Genomic DNA, 18,631 nt, shown 5'->3' on the forward strand with positions numbered 1-18,631 from the left:
TGCTTTACTGTAGCCTGTAGTCATAGTGATTCCTCCAATTGTTTTGTTGTTTTTTCTTTATAAGCAAAATAGTAGCAATTGATTTGAATAGAATTGAGATTTGTGATTAATCATGATTAATTAAAACTTTTACCGATTGACGGCACGTTTTACTAAGTCCTTATTATTGCTATTTATGATACTTATTAACGTCGTCCTGTTATTTTCTGCTCGGTCCACCAGTTCATACTGAATGTACGTCTGGACTACAGGATCTCCTGTCTACTATCAATCTTTAAGAGGGAGTTTGATGAGAGTAATTCTCAGACTGATTTGACTGTTTCCGGAACTGCAGAGGGAGCTAACAACATGCCAGGTCAGATCAGCCCCCTGCATAACTACTGCTACTACTTTCGGCTGATCCCGTTTAGGGGTCGCCACAGCGGATAACCTGCATGTCTTCTCTCACCGCATCAATAAACCTCCTCCTTGGCCTTCCTCTTTTCCTCTTCCCTGGCAGCTCCATATTCAGCATCCTTCTCCCAACATACCCAGCATCTCTCCTCCACATGTCCAAACCATCTCAATCTTGTCTGTCTTGCTTTGTCTCCAAACTGTCCAACCTGAGCTGTCCCTCTAATATACTCATTCCTAATCCTGTCCTCCTTCGTCACTCCCAATGAAAATCTTAGCATCGTCATCTTGGCCACCTCCAGCTCCACCTCCTGTCTTTTCATCAGTGCCACTGTCTCCAAACCATACAACATAGCTGGTCTCACTACCATCTTGTAAACCTTCCCTTTAACTCTTGCTGGTACCCTTCTGTCACACATCACTCCTGACACTCTTCTCCACCCACTCCACCCTGCCTGCACTCTCTTCTTCACCTGGCTGATCAATTGTATACCTCTGTAGTTGCTACAATTCTGCACATCACCCTTATTCTTGAAAATCGGTATCAGTATACTTCTTCTCCACTCCTCAGGCATCCGCTCACTTTCCAAGATTGTGTTAAACAATCTAATTAAAAACACCACTGCCGTCTCTCGTAAACATCTCCATGCCTCCACAGGTATGTCATCTGGACCAACTTCCTTTCCACTCTTCATAGCTGACCTCACTTCCTCCATGCTAATCCACCCCACTTCCTGATTCACTATCCCCACATCATCCAACCTTCTCTCTCTCTCTCTCTCTCTCTCTCTCTCTCTCTCTCTCTCTCTCTCTCTCTCTCTCTCTCTCTCTCTCTCTCTCTCTCTCTCTCTCTCTCTCTCTCTCATTTTCTTCATTCATCAGCCCATCAAAGTACTCCTTCCACCTTCTCAACACACTCTCCTCACTAGTCAGCACATTTCCACCTCTATACTTGATCGCCCTTACCTGCTGCACATCCTTCCCTGCTCAGTCCCTCTGTCTAGCCGATCGGTACAAGTCCTTTTCTCCTTCCTTAGTGTCCAACCTCTCATACAACTCACCATACGGCTTTGCCTTTGCCACCTCTCTCTTTGCTTTACACTGCATCTCCTTGTACTCCTGTCTACTTTCTTCATCTCTCTGACTATCCCACTTCTTCTTTGCCAGCCTCTTCCTCTGTATACTTTGCTGTACTTCCTCATTCCACCACCAGGTCTCCTTGTCTTCCTTCCTCTGTCCTGATGACACACCAAGTACCTTCCTAGCTGTCTCCCTCACTATTTCTGCAGTGGTTGCCCGGCCATCTGGCAACTCTTCACTACCACCCAGTGCCTGTCTTACCTCCACCCTGAACTCCACACAACAGTCTTCCTTCTTCAACTTCCACCATTTGATCCTTGGCTCTTCCTTCACTCTCTTCCTCTTCTTGGTCTCCGAAGTCATCCTACAGACCACTATCCAATGCTGCCTAGCTATGTTCTCCCCTGTCACCACCTTGCAGTCTCCAATCCCTTTCAGATCGTGCCTTCTACATAAGATATAGTCCACCTGTGTGCACTTTCCTCCACTCTTGTACGTCACCCTGTGTTTCTCCCTCTTCTTGAAATATGTATTCACCACAGCCATTTCCATCCTTTTCACAAAATCCACCACCATCTGTCCTTTCACATTCCTCTCCTTGACACCATACCTACCCATCACCTCCTCACCGCCTCTGTTCCCTTCATCAACATGCCCATTGAAGTCTGCTCCAATCACCACTCTCTCCTCCTTGGTTGGGTACACTCTCCACCATTTCATCCAACTCACTCCAGAATTCTTCTTTCTCTTCCACCTCACACCCAACTTGCGGTAATCAGGTGTTTAAATGTTATGTACTGATAACATTCATCAATACACCTTCGATTTCCAGCTTCATGCTCATCAATCTGTCTGACACTCTCTTCACCTCCAACACACTCTTGACATACTTACTCTTCCTTCAGAATTACCCCTACCCCATTTCTCCTCCCATTTGCACCATGGTAGAAGAGTTTGAACCCATCTCCGATACTCCTGGCCTTACTCCCCTTCCACCTGGTCTCTTGTACACACAGTATGGCTACCTTTCTTCTTTCCATCATATCAGCCAGCTCTCTCCCTTTACCAGTCATAGTGCCAACATTCAAAGTTCTGACTCTCACCTCTACACTCCTACTCTTCCTCCTCTCCTGCTGCCTCAGGACATGCCTTCCCCCTCTCCTTCACCCAACAGTAGCATAGTTTCCACCAGTAGCCTGCTGGCCAGCAGTACCGGTGGCAGGTGTTGGTAACCCGGGCCTCGACAGATCCGGTATGGAAATCTGTTTTTTTATCCGTATATTTGATTTGGCAAAGATTTTACGCTGGATGCCCTTCCTGACTCAACCCTCCCCATTTATCCAGGCTTAGGACCGGCACTAAGAACGCACTGGCTTGTGCATCCTCAGTGGCTGGGTTGGGTTTGGTTATGCAGCCCCCTGCATAATCAAAATGCAAAATACACATCATAGCTTACTGAACCAAATGAAAATTATTCATCCAACATGTATTGATGAATATCAGTGTTGTGGTGTAATTGAGCAATCTAGCATGTCTTTCTTTTGCCTTCAGGGGCACTGGATTTTGAGCACATAGAAGAGCAGGCCGAGGGGATATTTGGTGGAAGGTAATTGTCACAATGTCTTGATGCATGCTCAATAATCCAGGTGTAGAAATGTCAGAATGTCCATCTGGACACAGAGTTTATTGAAAGAAACATTTCATCACTCATCTAATGCCCCTTTTCTACTACACGGTACCGGCTCAACTCGACTCGCCCTTTTTTCATTTTCCATTACTGGAAAGTACCGGCATTTTGGTAACTGTTACCAATTTTCTGGTACCACCTTTGTCGAGGTTCCAAAAAACTGGAGCGGGTACCAAAATCAAAGCAGACCTCTGATTGGTCAGAGAAACACGTCACTCTGTCATTAGTGCGTGCATGGGATATCACTCAGCATTTTTAAATACTGAAGCGGAGTTATCTTAAAAGTACAATTTGAAATTGAAAACCAGGCGTCGCTATGACGACCAGCTACACTGAGGGTTACTGTTACAGTAATGGAAAACGACACAGAAGCGAGTTGAGTTGAGTTGAGCCGGTACCATGGAAAAGGGGCATAAGTGACTTAGCCAGTCTCAGCTGACTGCAGGTATCCCCACCCTTATAAGCAATACGGTTGCATACTGACCAAAAACAACAGTTGGTTTCATATGCAAATTATTCACAGAGGACTGGGGAATGGTTGCAATCATAGCGTTGTAAGACGGTGACAGATGTACTCTATGCTACTGACAGAATTTATACCACAGATTATACCCAGGGGACGCTACACCTAGTCCGTACGGTTTACCCAAGGTACATAAACAGGCCTATTGTTTGTATGATTAACTCAGTGACCTATAACATCTCTAAGTTTCTGGCATCTAGTCTTAACCCGTTGGTAGACGGTAATGAACACTACATTCAGAACACTGTGGATGTTGTGGATAAGGTGAGGAGGATGAAACAGTGGTCTCTAATGATGTTATGTCTAATCATGTGTGTTCCTGTTGATCAAGCAGTGGAGATGCTCCGTATGAAATTACAAGACCACCCCACCCTTAGCAGTACGACCACCCTTAACACTGACCAAGTGTGTCTGTTCCCCAGAATCAGAAATAGGAATCAGCAACACTTTGTCATTTCATTTCATGCACTTGCGCACCTGTAATGAAGCGAAACATGGTTTCCTCCAGCCCACAGCAGTGCCACACAAAGACAAAAACACATATCCAAAAAAAACCACATATCCAAAAGCTACAAGAACACAGATATATCCAAACCAACACATATCTAAGCTAAACAAAACAAAAATCACTGTCCAGGAGAACGGACACCAGCCAGGATGACTGTCAGAACTGCCGGTCTGCATGGGCTAGCAGTTAGCTTAGCTTGCCCCGCTTCCGCGTCCTGTCAGACTGCACTCAGTGTTTCCTCTTCGGGTGCAGCTCCGGTCAGGGCCGTGGTCCTTGGGCCCACAGGATGCAGCAGACCAAGCTCCCTCAGCTGATCCAACATCAGCTCTCCCAACCAGACACCCTCGACACACCTCCCCACACTCCACACGACGACACTAAAAAACACAGTCAAGGCTAGGCGAGGCCGCCGCCACACCACCCTCAGTGTTATGCTGAAGCTGTGTCTTCAGTCCACATACTTCACATACAGGGGGCAGTACTATTGGCAAAGGCATGGGTGTGCTATGGGTTCCCCAGTCTCACCTTTAGTTGCCAACTTGTATATGGAGGAAGTGGAAAAGAGGGCTCTGATGTCCTATCCAGGGACACCACCTAGCCATTGGTTCAGATTTGAGGATGTCACCTGAGCTAAAAGAGTGCATCTGTCGCCATCTTACAATACTGTGATTGCAACTATTCCCCAATCCTCTGTGAATAGTACACATGGCCATGGTAAGGGCCCTGACACACCAGGCCGACAGTCGGCTGTCAACCAATGTCGGGCCGTCGGTGAGCGTCTGTGACCCTAGTTTTTGCTGTGTGTCCCGCACCGTCGGCACTAGTCGGAGCCCTGTCGGCAGCTTTTCAGCCGATTCATCATGTTGAAGCGGTGGAGCCCGTCGGTGAGAGAGATCACTCTGATGGCTGTTCAGCTTAGCGAATCAGTGCAGAATGTACATGCTAGTTGGCTGTCAGCTGTAGTCATTGCAGTGTGTTCAAGTGCTACTTTTTGGCACAGACAGCAGGCGACGCGACAGTCGGCATCCGTCGCCGGTAGTCGGTTTGGTGTGTCTGGGCCCTAACTCTAGTTAATGTTTACCGCAGTTTGCATATGAAACCAATTGTTGTTATCTGTCGTTATGCAGCTGTGCTGTTTATAAGGGTGGGATACCTGAAGTCAGCTGAGACTGAAGAGGTCACTTACATGACGATGAAACGTTTCTCCTACTAACCTTTGTGTCCAGATGAACTGATTCAACGTTCTGAGTAATCGTCACAATTTCAACGCAGAAAAAGACATTAACTAAAAACCTAGATGCTGGGTGGTAAGTGTGTGTGTGTGTGTGTGTGTGTGTGTGTGTGTGTCTCTCTCTCTCCAGTGAAGAAAACACTCCTTTGGACCTGGATGACCATGGTGGCCGTACCTTCTTGAGAGTTCTTCTTCACTTAACTATGCATGACTATCCTCCGCTAGTGTCCAGAGCCCTCCACCTGCTCTTCAGACACTTTAGCCAACGGCAGGAAGTCCTGCAGGCTTTTAAACAGGTACAACACCTTAAAATAAATACATAGATTACAATAGAATGAACAGGGAATGCATGCAGAGCAGGAGCAATACAAAAAATGAGAAGGGCACCATCTGAAGGACTTTAGGGGATCATTGGGTTTCACTTACCAAGTGTTGGAACATAATGACACTTCTACAAATCACATGAAAGATAAGTTAATCAATGCTCTTGATGCATTTCAATCCAAATAACCAAGACATATTCAGATATGTCAACTTTATTCAACAACAACTCTGCCTTCATCTGTTACATGCATACCTGGGGTGTGATTATTCCCGGCGGTATAACCGGGATGGGTCGATTGGACTCATGCGCCTTGGTTGGCAGCCAATCTAGGAGAAGGACAACTCTGATTTCAAACCCAGGTAGATGAAGCTCCACTATCCTTGTCAGGCAGCTCAACGAGGGGAAGGAAAATTGATTTAAAACCTCCGCTGCCTTGTGGGTATACTCGTCTACAGGAAGAAACCCTGAGGAGAAATCTGCATCCGTCTCCATTACCAGTCGTCTCACTAGTCTTGCCACTGGTAGTAGTTGGTCTCGGACGAGAGAGTGGGGTTGACGATGTGCGGCTCTTCCTCACTTTAATCATCGCGCAATTCATCAGTCATCCATCATAGGATGACTACATGGTCCTCGTCGCTGCGACGGACGAATAACTACAACAGGGGTGTGATGATTAACCAGTTCAATGTGCCAGCTTAATGTATGGCTGCATCACTTCAGACAGCATGTAGTGGGCAGTTCAGACAGTATTGGCAGTTCAGACAGCTTGTAGTAGTTTTTAAGGAAAGACGGAAACATCAATGTGGGCTTCAGGGTATTCTGGTACATGAATGGCATGTGTCTATCTATCTATCTACACTCCTCTCATATTAGTGTATACCCTTCTATCCCCCTGCTCTCCTCCTTCTCTCCCCATAGGGCATGTGGCAGACAATGGTAGGAAAAGACAAGTGGATTATGGGATGTGTCATATATTATAAAATAATATTGTGTAGGTCACCCTCATACTGCCAAAACAGCTCTGACCCATTGAGGCATGGACTCCACCACAAGACCTCTGAAGGTGTCCTCTGGTATCTGGCACCCAGACGTTGGCAGCAGATCCTTTAAGTCCTGTAAGTTGCGAGGTGGGGCCTCCATGGATCAGACTTGTTTTTCCAGCACATCCCACAGATGCTCGATCGGATTGAGATCTGGGGAATTTGGAGGTCAGGGCAACACCTTGAACTCTTTGTCATGTTCCTCAAACAACTTGTAGTGTGGCAGGACACATTCTCCTGCTGAAAGAGACCACTGCCATCAGGGAATACTGTCACCATGAAGCGATGTACTCGGTCTGCAACAGTGTTTAGGTAGGTGGCACATGACAAAGTAACATCCACGTGAATGGCCAGACCCAGGGTCTCCCAGCAGAACATTGCCCAGAGTATCACACTGCCTCCACCGGCTTGTCTTCTTCCCATAATGATGTAAAAGAAAATGTGATTCATCAGACCAGGCCACCTTCTTCCATTGCTCCATGGTCCAGTTCTGATGCTCACATGCCTACCGAAGGTGCTTTCGGCAGTGGACAGGGGTCATCAGGGGCTCTCTGACCGGTCTGCAGCTACGCAGCCCATACGCGGCAAGTTGTGATGCACTGTGTGTTCTGACACCTGTCTGTCATAGCCAGCATTCACTTGTTCAGCAGTTTGAGTTACAGTAGCTCTTCGGTGGGATTGGACCAGACGGGGGGGGGGGGGGGGGGGAGAGACCTACAGGTGGTTTTAATGTTTTGGCGGCATACATAATGTGTGGGGCCAAACTATGTTTCCTGTTTGACCGGACAAAGAAATCAAACAGTTTTGTGTGTGTGTGTGTGTGTGTGTGTGTGTGTGTGTGTGTGTGTGTGTGTGTGTGTGTGTGTTTTTATAATTAAAGGTGCTTTTGGAGCATTATCTGGTGTGTAGGCCCTTTTTTTGATTCCTGGCACTGTTTTTCTCATCCCAGCACCTAAACTTTACTGGATGTGTAAGTGAGTTGGGAGGTCACGTGACCTCCTGACTCTCACTGAAATAAAACCAACTTTTTGCGTTCCTCGCTCCCAAACGACGATATATAAATCGCAAGTGTGGGTTAACTTTGGGTTTTGTAAGAATACTGAATACTTTGATGAACACGTGGCAATATGTAAAACCTGCCTAAAAGCGGGGAAATACAGAGTTGGCATGAGTTATCTGGTGACCTGCTCTGATGTCATGGACTCGCTGTGGGAGAGTCATGGGGAGAATGCTTTTGCTTCCCATAAATACAGGCAGTCAGTATTTTTCGTTCTTAAATGAAGATAAACACATTTTTTCAGATTGTCTAATTGCAGAAATGTGTTGCTAACAAACTGCCGCCCGTTAGAAAGGATTATTTAGAGCTGCACTGATTTTCCGGTTTTACTTCCAACAAATTAAATTGAATTTCAGTTATAATTTTAACACCATCCTTCTCTCACTCTCCCAGTACTGGACTGAGTAGATGCAAGGGGTTGGGGTTTGTTGCAGAACTGTGACATTAATAGAGTTTACGTAAATGGAATTGTTTGCATTGCACTGTACTAAATTGTATTGCATCGTACTGTGCTGAAGCACAAAACCAAGCAGCGATAGAAAAATAAGATGCAGGAGAGGTTCACCAGAGGAAATGCCAGGAAGGTATGGCAGGTTCTCAACACCATGATGGGCAGAGCTCAGAAACTAGCCAAGATACAGTGCCCAGCTCCTGCCTCCTTCGCAGAGTAGCGAAAACACCTTCTACGCCAGGTTCAACAGGACTGACCCCGTGGAGGACTGGACCCCGACCAACACCAGCTACGCCCCTGCACCAACCAGTGTCGAGGAGCAGAAGATCATTTCCAGCCTCTCCAAGCCTCATCCGAGGAAAGCTTGTGGAGTGGACGGGCTCAACGGCCGCGTACTGAAGGAATAAAGCAGCTCAGCTGGGTGGTGTGGTGACACAGCTTTTCCTGCTGTTCCTGAATGCCAGCTTTGTCCCCAGGGCATGGAAGGAAGCATCCATCATCCCTGTCCCCAAAAATCCCCATGCCAAAGCCATGGACAATTTTAGGCCTGTGGCACTCACTTCCATCGTCTGCAAATCCATGGAGAGGGTGGTTGCTAGGGAGCTTACCAACATGGTGGGCGAGACTCTGGACCTGCTCCAGTTTGCCTACAAGGCAAAAAGAGGAGTTGAGGATGCCAGCTTAACTTTTCTGAATACAGTGGGTAGGCACCTCGACTCTCCAAACTCGTACGTCGGGATTTCATTCATGGACTTTTCATCAGCTTTTAATACAGCAAACACAAACACACTTCTGCACCACCTCCACGGACTACAAGTCAACATAACAGTGGTTTTATGGATTAAGGGCTTATTATATATAGGACAGACCCCAACATGTCAGAGTGAACGGTTTCAAATCTAGTAACATTGTTTTAAATCCTGGGGTCCTATACGGCTGTGTCTTGTCACCCATCCTCTTCTCCATAGACACAAATGAAATCACCTGCAATAGCAACGGACTGTCACTTTTTATTTTTTATTTTTTCTAAATTTATTTCTGATTTTTCCCCTTTTTTCTCCCAATTTAGTGGCCAATTGATCCCTATTTTAATTCAAACACCCACCCTCGTATTGCATGCGTTTGCCAACTGCATCTCTCCGGCCGGCAGTCTCGAAGGAGACGCCTCCCCACTTTCATGACAAGGCGAATCCAAGCCGAACCACTGTTTTTCCGACACACACAGAGACGCATTCACATGACGAACACAAGCCGACTCCGCCCCCCTCCCGAAGACAGCGTTGCCAATGATTGCTTCTTCATCGAGTCCGGCCATAGTCGGATCTGACGAGACCGGGGCGCAAACCCCAGTCCCCACAGGGCAACTGCATCGACACCAAGCCGATGCTTAGACCGCTACTCCACCGCGGACTACGACTCACTTTTTAAATATGCTGATGACATGGCCTTGGTGGCCCACCTTACAGATGAGTGCTCCCTGTCCACATACAGGCATTATGTGGACACCATCGTCCTCTGATTGCAGGAGAGCTCCCTACAACTGAACATAAGTAAGACCATAGAGCTGTGTTGCGGGGGTTGCAAGACACCAGGCACCCTACGCCTTCTCTCTGGACCACTCAAGCTGGGAGGGCAGGTGGTGGAACAGGTCAAGATCGTTAAGTACCTGGACACAGAGATCGACCGCTGTCCATCACACAACATGCGGACGGTCTACAAAAAGGCCCAACAGCGCATGTTTGTCCTGAGGAAGTTGAAAGTTTTTAATGTCAGACAGGACATTTTAACAGCGGTATACCGCTCACTCATCGAATCAGTCCTCACATTCAACACACGCATCCTGGTACAACTTCCTCACAGAGCAAACAAAGAAAAAACTCACAAGAATCATCAAGCATGCAACCAAAGTCACTGGCACCAATCACACCCAACTATCAGACCTTTACAGTCACGCAGTGAGAAGAAAGGCTGACTCCATCACTAAGGACCCTTCACATCCCCTTCACCACTCCTTTCAGCTGCTCTCATCAGCCAGACGCTTTAGAGTACCTCTGGCCAAAAAGAGAACTTACAAAGATTCTTTCATTCCCACTGCAATATCCATTTTAAATATATATATGCTTGCACATTGGTTCATTGATTGGCTATACAAGATACAACCCGAATCGGTCTTGGGGGGGGGGGGGGCACGCCCTTAATGCATACACATGCATGTGCACTGACAGTGGTGGTGAAATGGTCTGCATCATTCCTTTCCCTCCATGTCTCCCCAGGTCCAGTTGTTGGTGACTAGCCAAGATGTGGACAACTACAAGCAAATCAAGTCAGACCTGGACCAGCTGCGCTCTATTGTGGAGAAGTCTGAGCTCTGGGTTTACAAGAGACAGGGGGCAGATGAGGTTATTGACGGAGGAGAGGGGCTCTCCACCGAGCCAGCTCATAAGAAGGTACAGCGTCGGTACAGCATCACAAGTTCCAAGCGTGACCTAAGGATCACTAGTTGCGACTCAATATCTTGGAGCTTAACCAAGGCCTTTGATTCTGATTGATTGTTGCTGATGTCTTCTGAAGGGTGACTCAAGTGGTTTAGAGAAACCAAATAAGCCAGAAAGCACCAGCAGTTACAACTACAGAGTGGTGAAGGAGGTAATTATTGTACCTTTTAATTTGGTGGGACTGTTATTACGAATGGTATGATAAGCCCACTGTCTTTTTCTCTCTCACGCCTCCCTCTCTCGCTCTCACTTTCTCAAACCTCTCCCTCTTTCTGTTTATTTCTCTCCTCTGTCTCTACTCTCTCTCTACGGTCTCTTGGATCCTTGTTCTTCATAACTGTTCTCTCTCAGATCCTGCTGCGGCTCAGCAGGCTCTGTGTCCAGGAGGGTCTGTCTGGCAGAAAGAGCAAGAAGCAACAGCAGCAGCGGCTGCTGAGAAACATGGGGGCTCACGCCGTGGTGCTAGAGCTCTTGCAGATCCCCTATGAGAAGGTACTCAGGTCCCTCTAGGCCAGTGTTTCCCAACCCAGTCCTCAAGGAACCCCTATCCTGCAGGTACTGAATAGGTACCTGTTTGTAGTTATTCAACCAATCAGCAATCAATTATGTCAGATGTTGCACACCTTGCATAATTAAGTGCTGTGAGATGATTGGTTGAGTAAGTACAAGCAGGGATACCTATGCAGGATTACGATGAAAATCTGCAGGATAGGGGTTCCTTGAGGACAGGGTTGGGAAATGCTGCTCTTGGCTATAGGTGTTCCAATTTTTTTTTCACATTTTTTTGCATCTTGGACACTTTCATGGCAGCCATTTTTTATCCACTTAGGGAGAAGATCTGCGCATGCAGGACATCATGAAGTTGGCCCATCAGTTTCTCCAGAACTTCTGTGCAGGGAACCAACAGAACCAAGCTTTGCTCCACAAGCACATCAACCTGTTTCTTAACCCAGGGGTGAAGAACAGTGCCATCCAAGAACATGCATCCCATCTCATAATACATACCTTATCATTTGACTTTTTTTTTCTAGTTTTAACCAACAACCAACTGTCTCTTCTGTGTCATTCAGATTCTTGAAGCAATCACCATGCAACATATCTTCATGAACAACTTCCAGCTGTGCAGTGAGATCAACGAGCGTGTGGTGCAGCACTTTGTCCACTGCATCGAAACACATGGCCGTAACGTTCAATACCTCAAGTTTCTGCAGACTATCGTCAAAGCTGAGAACAAGTTCATCAAAAAGTGTCAGGACATCGTCATGGCTGAGGTCATGCCGTCCTGTTGTTTCACTTTGTTCATGCTTTCCTTTTGTCTGTCCCCTCAGCACAACATTAACCTTTATTGGCTGCACTGTGCCACAGTTGACTGCAAAACTGATCAAAGTTCCACCAGGAACTGAGTATCCCTTGCTTTCTTTTATAGCTGGTGAACGCTGGTGAAGATGTTCTCGTCTTCTACAATGACCGGGCCTCATTCCAGACGTTGGTCCAAATGATGCGTTCAGAACGTGACCGTATGGATGAGAACAGCCCTCTGATGTACCACATTCACTTGGTGGAGCTCCTCGCTGTCTGCACTGAGGGCAAGAATGTCTACACAGAGATCAAGTGCAATTCCCTGCTGCCATTGGATGACATCGTACGGGTGGTCACGCATGAGGACTGCATTCCGGAGGTGAGATGAGACTACACGTGTCCAAACAGAGAGGTGTTAAGAATTTGGTAGGCACTGGCTTGTCTTAAGTCTTAAGTTTAGGACCAGAACCTGAAGGGGTTGGGGGGATTGTGTTTTTGAGGCGTTTATATCATTCTGTGGCTTCAAAACAATGCAAATGGTGGCTCTTCTAAGAATAAGAGTACTTAGACTTGTATTAAAAAAAAAAATAATCTGGGGGCATCCGGGTTGTGTAGCAGTCTATTCCGTTCCCTAACAACACAGGATTCCCAGTTCAAATCCCCGTGTTACCTCAGGCTTGGTGGGGCGTCCCTGCAGACACAATTGGCTGTATCTGCGGGTGGGGAGCTGGATGTGGGTATGTGTCCTGGTCACTGCACTAGCATCTCCTCTGGTCAATCAGGGCACCTGTTCGGGGGGGAGGGGTAACAGGGGATAATAGCGTGATCCTCCCATTCGCTATGTCCTCCTGGTGAAACTCCTCACTGTCAGGTGAAAAGAAGTGGCTGGCGACGCCACATATATTGGAGGAGGCATGTGGTAGTCTGCAGCCCTCCCCAGATCAGCAGAGGGGGTGGAGCAGTGACCGGGACAGCTCGGAAGAGTGGGGTACAATTGGGGAGCCGGGGGGGGGGCAATCTGCACTTCTCTACGATTGTATGATGGTGGATATATCTGGGTTCACATTTTAGTTTGGACCACCAGCAGGAGGGCTGTGTGGTTGAAGATCTAAGGCTCTATCCATACCAAAGATCTTGCTTGATAAAGCAAACACAGATTCATTCCTGTGTACAGGAAAAACAAGGTGCTTGCTTTCATTGTTACTTTACCTTTCAGGTGAAGATTGCCTACATCAACTTCCTGAACCACTGCTATGTGGACACCGAGGTGGAGATGAAAGAGATCTACACGTCCAACCACATGTGGAAACTGTTTGAGAACTTCCTCGTTGATATTTGCAGAGTGAGGACAAACGAGCATCTCTGCAGAGAAATCCCTCACAATGCAGTGACAACTTTGAAATTGTACCTGTAATTTTTGTGATGCTTTGGCGCTTTCAGGTGTGCAACAACACAAGTGACCGCAAGCATGCAGACACAATCCTCGAGCGCTACGTAACCGAGACCGTCATGAGCATCGTAACCACTTTCTTCAGCTCACCCTTCTCTGACCAGAGCACCAGTCTACAGGTAACTGGCTACAACTATGGAGGACTATGCAAAGCACCTTTTGCAGAGCTTTTAGCATTTAAGAAATGAAAAAAATTGAAACGTGATGGCAGTGATGACAGGACTGCTGTGATACGGAGATTTCATTCAAACAGGAAATGTGCTTCGTAACGTGTGTTGGGGAAAGATTCAAACACCATATAATGTATAGATTCTCTCTTTGCAGTCTTCCTGTGATGCCAGACCTACCTCTCTAATTTATTTTCCCCCCCAATTGCACCCATCCAATTACCCCACTCTTACGAGCCGTCCCGGTCGTCGCTCCACCCCCTCTGCTGATCCGGGAAGGGCTGCAGACTACCACATGCCTCCTCCAATACATGTGGAGTCGCCAGCCGCTTCTTTTCACCTGACAGTGAGGAGTTTCACCAGGGGGACGTAGCGCATGGGAGGATCACGCTATTCCCCCCAGTTCCCCCCCGAACAGGCGCCCCGACCAACCAGAGGAGGCACTAGTGCAGCAACCAGGACACATACCCACATCCGGCTTCCCACCCGCAGATACGGCTAATTGTGTCTGTAGGGACGCCCGACCAAGCCGGAGGTAACACGGGGATTCGAACCGGGCGATCCTCGTATTGGTAGGCAACGGAATAGACCGCTATGCTACCCGGGCGCCCTCTCTAATTTATCTTAATGAAAACAACACTTCTTCAGAACATGAATTTCAATTACCCTACCACTACACTTGAGCTTTTGGTGGATTAAAGAGGGATTAAGAGATGACGGGCGGCACGGCGGCGCAGTGGTTAGCGCAGTCACTTCACAGCAAGAAGGTCCTGGGTTCGAGCCCCGGGGTAGTCCAACCTTGGGGGTCATCCTGGGTCGTCCTCTGTGTGGCGTTTGCATCTCCCCGTGTCTGCGTGGGTTTCCTCCGGGTGCTCCGGTTTCCTCCCACAGTCCAAAGACGTGTAGGTCAGGTGAATTGGCCGTACTACATTGCCCCTAGGTATGAAAGTGTGTGTGTGTGTGTGTGTGTGTGTGTGTGTGTGTGTGTGTGTGTGTGTGTGTGGGCCCTGTGTGATGGCCTGGCGGCCTGTCCAGGGTGTCTCCCTGCCTGCCACCCAATGACTGCTGGGATAGGCTCCAATATCCCTCATGACCCTGAGAGCAGGATAAGCGGTTCGGATAATGGATGGATGGATAATGGATGGATGGATGGATGGATAATGGATGGATGGATGAGAGAAGATGGGTATGTTAAGGCCTCTTCTAGACGGGACGTATGTTTTTGGTAATAGATGAGATCAGGCAGATAATAGATGGCCTTAGAGCCAGGGGGTCCTCTCTCCTAACATGACTGACCACCGGCTGAACCTCTAAGCTCACATGCCATATTCACACACGTATCTCGCCATACTCACTATATGTGAATATGGCGAGATGATATATTGATACCCCATGCAGTTTCAACTGAACACTGGGATGGTACATACCACATAGGTAATACAGAGAACATGCTACACCCTGCATAGATTTAACGTTGCAACCAACAGTTCAAATGCAAGTCTTTTTGTCTCTGCTTGTAGAACTGAGTGTGTCCAGAATTTCAGCTAATTTGGCTTCTGATAAAACATAATTTGTAGCAGATTTAGAGAGAACCAGTTCAGTGTTAGACATCATCTGTTAGAGCAAATTAAATCTGCCAATTAAGACCTTTTACTCCTAATTTGGTTTTCTGATTCCCTGTCCTACTTTGCAGTTATGTCCCCATGAAGACATTGTGTTGCCTCTGTCTCTGGTATAAACGACCTTCCTTGAATTCTTAGAAATACAGTCGTTCTTCCAAATTCACACACACTAAGTTCATTCAGATTCAGACACACGTGGTAATGATGTCAAAGAAGGTTGAATCAGTTGATCTAGACACGACCTTTATTGACGGATAGGTTTCATTACTCATGTGAGTGACCTCTTCAGTCACTGAAGATGACCAGATTGAAGAGGTCACTTAGATCAGCATCAGGAACACTTCATTTGGGGCTGGTACAACACAAAGACAAAAACACATATCCAAAAACCGCAAGAACTTCAAGGACACACATACTAACACATCTATCTAAACTAACACATACCTAAACTAACGCATATATACAAACTAACACATATATACAAACTAAAGCAAAAACAAAAAAAACACTGTCCCAAGGGAACGAACGCCAGCCAGGATGACTGTCAGAACCGCCGGTCTGCATGGGCTAGCAGTTAGCTTAGCCTGCCCCGCTTCCACATCCTGTCAGACCGTCCTTGGTGTTACTTCCTCGGCGCAGCTCCAGGCAGGACCGTGGTCCCTGGGCCCACAGGACACAGCAGATCAAGCTCTCCCAGCCGATCCAGCGCCAGCTCTCCCAGCCATCAAACAAAGACAAAACTTAAATACAGACGTGGACAAAGACACTGCATGGACGGTGCTGGCTGAGGCCGCTGCAAACATGAATTCACACCGCCATCTTCCCACACCGGAAGACGAGTGATGACACATATCTGTCAGTAAACGCCATGTCCAGATGAACTGGCTGCCTGCTCTGATGTTCTTACCTGGACTATTGAGCATGCATCAAGACATTACTAGTGATATGTATATGAGAGTATATCTGTGGCATGTCACATAACTTCATGAAGCACACTTGTCCCCAGAAGACAGTTAGAAAAGTGTGGGAGACGTATTACTGACAAGGTCAGTTTGATGTATGTGGGTGACCTGTTCCCCTTTTCCTCATGCATATACTTCTGATCCTGACTGCTGGTGTCATGTTCTGCAAGCTTCTCTTTTGGGGAAAATAGTGGAGGTATTTGCTGCGTGTTACTTCCTTCAGGGACAACACATGGTCAGGTGTTACAGAACGTTGAACAAGTGAGAAAAATTCACTTGGGGTATTATTGGGCGATGTTTGAGTATGCTAAGGAGGTTTATTCAAGAGGGCTCCATGGGTCCAGAATGGACCCTTGGATTTCCTACCCGAATTCAATGTGCATAAATTACTTTACAAATTCAGTTTTCAAAATTTGGATCCGAAGAAGATCAGACCCCATCTGAATCAGACCTTGAGGACAATCAAACCCATGTCCTTACCAACACTGAGGGGTCAATGTGAGAGAGAGAGAGCGAGAGAGAGTGTAAATAAGCAATAATGAAACCATACATTATCCAAACCGCCCATCCTGCTCTCAGGGTCACGGGGATGCTGGAGTCTATCCCAGCAGCCTGTCCCAGCAGGTGGGGGAGACACCCTGGACAGGCCGCCAGTCCATCACAGGGCCGACACACACACACATTCACACCTAGGGACAATTTAGTACGGCTGATTCACCTGACCTACATGTCTTTGGACTGTGGGAGGAAACCGGAGCCCCAAGAGCAAACCCACGCAGACACAGAGAGAACACGCAAACTCCACACAGAGGACGACCCGGGACAACCCCCAAGGTTGGATGACCCCGGGGCTCGAACCCAGGACCTTCTTGCTGTGAGGCGACCACACTAACCACTGCACCACTGTGCCGCCATCAGTTAAGTATCAATGCAATTCCAAAACAGGCCTAAATAATTAGTTACAGTTCGGTGCACATTTTGTTTTTACAGAAGTAATTGTGTTATATTTTTACTTAGGCTTCACAAAACTATCTTCATCTCATCATTCAACTGCTCGTCGGACACTGACTGGACGACACTCCCTCTCTCTTTTCCGCGAATGGTTTCTTGCTTCTGGCTTGCAATTCCATCAGGTCTGACAGTTGGCCCATTTTATTTCAGGTGGTCTGTGTGTTGGACTGTGAGTGTGCGCTGGTGTGTGCCACCAGATCGACTTGGCCTTGAGTTTTGCTGGGTTTCAGTTGGCTGAAAGATATCAAGCACGTACTGCACAACGCTCCCTCATATATCATAGATACAAGAACAGAAGATATGGTGTCTAGAACATTTTCCAGCAGATTATCGGTAGGCTGAATATATGTCATTTTAAAAGCAGGGACTAAAAAATTTAATGTGGAAAAAAAAAACAAGCTTACTGGTTCCTCACAGATCCATACAGGTAAATAGTTCAGGATGGTCTTAATTGAGACCTGGCACAATTATTTGTTTATCCCCAATTGTACTTGGCCAGTTACCCGACTCTTTCAAACCTTCCCGGTTGCTGCTTCCATCCACTCTACTGATCCGGGGAGGGCTGCAGACTACCACATGCCTCCTCCCATACATGTGGAGTCACCAGCCGCTTCTTTTCACCTGACAGTGAGGAGTTTCACCAGGGGGACGTAGCGCGTGGGAGGATCGCGCTATTCCCCCCAGTTCCCCCTCCCCCCCAAATAAGCACCCCAACTGACCAGAGGAGGCGCTCGTGCAGCGACCAGGACACATACCCACATCCAGCCTCCCACCCACAGACACGGTCAATTGTGTCTGTAGGGACGCCCGACCAAGCCAGAGGTAACACGGGGATTTGAACCGCCGGTCCCTGTGTCGGTAGGCAACGGAATAGACTGCTACGCTACCCGGACGGACCCGGCGCAATTATAACAGACCCACCCATACCCATGAAACAAGTCAGAGTTTTGGACCCGGACCCACTTGGGTCTCAGGTAGTGTCTCGGGTATTCAGGTTCAGGTGGACCCGTGAAGACGTCTCATTCATGCCATTTGGTCCGGGTCAGAGAGTTCACACTGGGATACATCAGTGCTCTTGGAAAATGTCCACCCAGTCAGCAGGTCTCACTTAGCATCACACCATCTCTTCTGCAGCACTATGTGTGTGAGACAAACAAGAAGTACCAATACGATGTATTTTCAGGGAGAGCCAAGCTGCAAACCTTTTCTTTCACACAGGTTTACCATATGTAGGCAACAGCCGGGTCTTTGCAGTGCTCAAGGATACCTTCTATCCAAAAACACAAATGTAATATTACGGATAGATTACTTGTGCCTTTTTCCTCCTATG

General features: G+C 47.4%; 1 protein-coding gene across 1 annotated transcript in view; it reads left to right on the forward strand.

Annotated features, from left to right (window-relative positions):
• LOC130107877 (inositol 1,4,5-trisphosphate receptor type 1) overlaps positions 1-18,631 on the forward strand; it is a 204,821-nt gene that overhangs the window by 106,676 nt on the left and 79,514 nt on the right. The window contains exons 24-34 of the mRNA XM_056274659.1: positions 223-355; positions 3,025-3,079; positions 5,553-5,718; positions 10,569-10,742; positions 10,867-10,941; positions 11,142-11,282; positions 11,620-11,745; positions 11,861-12,061; positions 12,217-12,468; positions 13,306-13,431; positions 13,530-13,658. Coding sequence (XP_056130634.1) covers positions 223-355; positions 3,025-3,079; positions 5,553-5,718; positions 10,569-10,742; positions 10,867-10,941; positions 11,142-11,282; positions 11,620-11,745; positions 11,861-12,061; positions 12,217-12,468; positions 13,306-13,431; positions 13,530-13,658 — 1,578 coding nt within the window. The remainder of the gene's footprint in view (positions 1-222; positions 356-3,024; positions 3,080-5,552; positions 5,719-10,568; positions 10,743-10,866; positions 10,942-11,141; positions 11,283-11,619; positions 11,746-11,860; positions 12,062-12,216; positions 12,469-13,305; positions 13,432-13,529; positions 13,659-18,631) is intronic.

Source organism: Lampris incognitus, chromosome 2 (genome assembly GCF_029633865.1).
Source record: "Lampris incognitus isolate fLamInc1 chromosome 2, fLamInc1.hap2, whole genome shotgun sequence".
Taxonomy (NCBI): domain Eukaryota; kingdom Metazoa; phylum Chordata; class Actinopteri; order Lampriformes; family Lampridae; genus Lampris; species Lampris incognitus.